This window comes from Cibotium barometz, chromosome 4 (genome assembly GCF_041138505.1).
Source record: "Cibotium barometz isolate CiBa-2024 chromosome 4, ASM4113850v1, whole genome shotgun sequence".
Classification (NCBI taxonomy): Eukaryota; Viridiplantae; Streptophyta; class Polypodiopsida; order Cyatheales; family Cibotiaceae; genus Cibotium; species Cibotium barometz.
In genome coordinates, this window is record NC_141049.1 from 69,226,007 (window position 1) to 69,230,001 (window position 3,995).

General features: G+C 42.1%; 1 protein-coding gene across 1 annotated transcript; it reads right to left on the minus strand.

Moving 5' to 3' along the window:
• Nucleotides 1–1,955: 1,955 nt before the first annotated feature.
• LOC147639571 (uncharacterized) lies at nt 1,956–3,989 on the minus strand. Its single transcript, XM_086783601.1, has 2 exons — nt 3,940–3,989; nt 1,956–3,759 (listed from the first exon to the last, which is right to left on the minus strand). The coding sequence occupies exon 2, from the start codon at nt 3,698–3,700 to the stop codon at nt 2,324–2,326; it is 1,377 nt and encodes a 458-aa protein (XP_086639727.1). The 5' UTR covers nt 3,701–3,759; nt 3,940–3,989; the 3' UTR covers nt 1,956–2,323.
• Nucleotides 3,990–3,995: the final 6 nt, after the last annotated feature.

Below are 3,995 nucleotides of genomic sequence, written 5' to 3' on the forward strand. Positions count from 1 at the left end.
TATCCCCAATAGGATCGCCCAAAAGGAATTGCAGGTTCTCACAACAATGACCAGTTAGCAGGTTATTACTAATGGTTTAGGTAGTAACCAGAGATGAATCCTGGTTGATCAGGCCAGGTAATTCCTCATTACTAACTATGTGATTGCAAGCTTCCAGATAATCTAGTTTGTGTATGTGGAAAACTGCTAACAGTACTAAGAAGTACTAAAGTATGAGCAAAGAATTATGATCACCAAAAAGACTTTACTAAGCATATATAAAAGCCATATTTACTTAAAAACAAAGAAGTAACAAAAATGATAAGTACAATGACAATTAAAAGGACTTTAAGAAGTATAGTCTACCTTTGTATTCATGATAGAATATTTACAATGTATATTGGGAAATAATTACAAGGTATAGCAGGAAACTGATATAAAACACAGTGCTACAAGATAGTTCAAGCCTCTATTTCATGTATTGCATGACTTACGTCACCCCAAAATGGAACTAGCTTTGCCTTTTTATAGTCGCAACTTACTGACATCATCTTGACATTAAGTTCCAGCCACCACGCCAACATTTATATGCTACTTCTCATTGCCAGACTGTTCTATGTACATGAGAGAGAGAGAGAGAGAGAGAGAGAGAGAGAGAGAGAGAGAGAGAGAGAGAGAGAGAGAGAGAGAGAGAGAGAGAGAGAGAGAGAGAGAGAGAGAGAGAGAGAGAGAGAGAGAGACTGCAGGTATAGCCACGATCCCCTCCTCTCCTCTATTTGACTTTAAGCATACAATTACACGAGACTTTGTGAATGGATAGCTAGGATTCTCCATCTTGGGTTATCCAATAGCTCAGAAACAGAAGTAGAGGAGATCCATGTCATGGATCAAAGTCTCACGTAGAGCTTGTACCCAAAACAAAGATCTTGTAGAGGTACCAGTATACATGATCTTCTGCAAAGGAGGTTGCTTGAAAAGTGCTCACATGCTCTAGTGATCATGTACACAGGAGCAATCAAGAAGGTGAAGAGATACATGCTAACGTTGGCAGGTAGGGGTTACTGGGAAACAATATTGTGCTTGGCATTAAGTATTAAATCAAGAATTTTTGGATTCCATTCTCTTGAGCAAGCAGGGCTTTATCGATACATACACTTTGGGGCATTCACAATAGCCATATATGAAAGGGCTTTATCAATACATACACTTTGGGGCATTCACAATAGCCATATATGAAAACTATAGAGCATGAATAAAAAGCTTACAAGAGGAGAGACTCACAAATCATCACTTCACCTCTTAGAACCTTTACAAAATTGCAAAGTCCATTGCTAAATGAAAGAAACTAACTGTTAAACTTAATTCTAGAACACTACACACACACACACACACACGAACAATTACTAGCACTCACTATGAACTTTGTCTCTCTCTCCTCTTGTCAGCTCTCTCTACCCTTGTCAAGTAGCAGCAAGGTAAGGTTTCACAGCTCTCTCTCTCTCTCTCTCTCTCTCTCTCTCTCTCTCTCTGTCTCTCTCGTATACAGGAGAACGCTCGTCGCTTCCCTTCAGATAGTTTGAAAGAAACCACGACCCCCAAAAACAAAAAACACTACCCAATCCCATTTTCAAATAGGAAAAAGATGCTCTGAAAAAAGGAGGCCGCCCTCTAAAATTTCACTCTCTCCAATGAGAGGTATCTACGTGGATTCTTTAAAACATGGATTTCACTGCCCTATGTACATAGGGCAGTGCAAACAAAATGATAGAATCCTACATGAGCCACAATCTTCATATACGACCACATGCATCACAGTGAACTTGTAGGTTGCACCAACACTGCTATTCTATGAAACATACCAAGACCTTAAAGTAATTCATCACCATTGGAATGTAGCAAATGTACCATTAAATGCAACTTGCGGGCTGCACCGATGCTGCCATCTTATGAAACATACCAAGACCTTAAAAGCTACCGCATGCTGACATCGTTGAAATACAATTACAACTCAATGCTGTGTTGTGACATGGCATGAAGAAACCATCAGGATACAACTCAAAATTCTATCTAGTCTTGAAGTGTGTGTGTGTGTACACAAGCTTTACAATTACAACTGAACGCTATATTGTCATCAGGATACAACTCCTCAAAATTCTGGCTAGTCTCAGAGTGTGTGTGTGTGTGTGTGTGTGTGTATACACAGGTTTTACAGGTACAATGTAAAATATGAGACATTCCAAAATCCCATACACCAAGTCTTGAAACTGAGTGAAACCTCAATGCAACAAAACAGTGAATTCTTGTTAGTAATCTAAGCACTCAAATTGTTTCACTGTGGGGATCCTCAAATCGCTTCACTTGTGGGCTCCCTCTCTTCACAATACACCTTTTTTACGTGCCTCCCAAGCCACACTCTAGCACGCTCAGTACAAAAGGCAACCTGAGTCAAGGGAATGCCATTTTGTAATCGGTCAGTGCGCTTTGAGACTGTCGCATGCTCCATGTCAGGAATGCAACCCGGTCCTATGACAATATCATAGTGTGTTGACCGCCTTCGCTTCCCCCACATGTTGCCGGTAACAAACTCATACCACTCAGCAAACATTTCAGGGGTGTCTGGGAACCAACGAACAGTGAACCTGCTGCTGCTGCCATCCTCCAGATATTTTCTTCCACAAAGCACCTCAACATCAATGACGAAGACAAGAACAGACACGGGATCAGGATATCTAGATAGGTGATTGTGGAGTGGATGTTCATATGCATGAGCGATTGAGTTGGTGAGGTAGAAAGCTGGTTGGCGACAAAACTCAGTGCAAAGCTTTTCTGGGTATATTCCATCTCTCTGAAATGATGACAAAGAACTACTACGTGTGCCATGGTAGAAACTTAGCATCCCGTTGACATCTGTGTTAGGATTATAGGGTTTTTGTTCCCTCACATTACCATGGGTGCTGAACAAGGACGACCTCGCCTTCAATGTCATTGACTTCCCTGCTGTTTTACGTGGCGGTGTGCTGAACTTTGGGAGCAGCACGTGGATGACTTCCATGCGAAAGAAGGGAGCTCCAAAGTCTTCCTTAGTAGGCACACAATCACCATCACCACCATCACCACTACCACCAGCCCCTTGTCCTTGTTCAATTCCTCCTTTGTCACTTCCAGAATTATCTGCTCCTCTTTGTGCCTCTGTGCTTCTTGTCCCACTACTTGAGCTACCACCAGCCTCTGCCACACGAGTACGTCCCTTCTTGTCCATTACATACCATTGGTCTCCATGGACTCTCTTACCTACTCCAGCCCCTCCCCCTGCCTCTCTGCTTCTTGTCCCACCGTTGCTTTCTGTTCCACTGCTTGAAGTACCATCAGATGCACCAATGAAGCCATAGAGGATCCCTAGATTTGCAACGTACTCATCTACCAAATCATCTACAATCGTAGAGGCAATTGCAACCTTGCCACATCTGAATGGATACTTGCCTCCCAAAAATGAATGCTTGCATAAATCTAAATTATTCTTCACAACTTGCACTATTGCCTCTGCAAAAAAATGACGTATGAATGCAAGAAATGCATCCACATCTGTGTTGAACCGATCTTCATCCCCCATCCTTTCGATATCATCTTGAATTATTCTCCAAATTGTGACACAAGATTCTGGCAGCTGAAATGAAAGTTCGACATACAGTGGGGCCAAAATCTGTGCTAAAGCAAGTCTCATTTGATCATGCAGCTTGTGGCTCTTGTGGGATCTGATTCCAGGGCTCACACAAACTTGTTCTGCAAAAACATGCAGCTTATAATATATTGCAAAGGCTGGTTTCGAAAAGAACATAGATTGAGCATGCACGCACACAAATGTGCAGGGAAACAATACCTGATGATCCAGATTCTAAAAGAACACTGATTGAGCATGTGCGCACACGCATGCACACACACAAATGTGCAGGGAAACGATACCTGATGATGCGGATTCTGAATCATGGAAATAATTGTGGGAATGCGCTGGTGGGGAG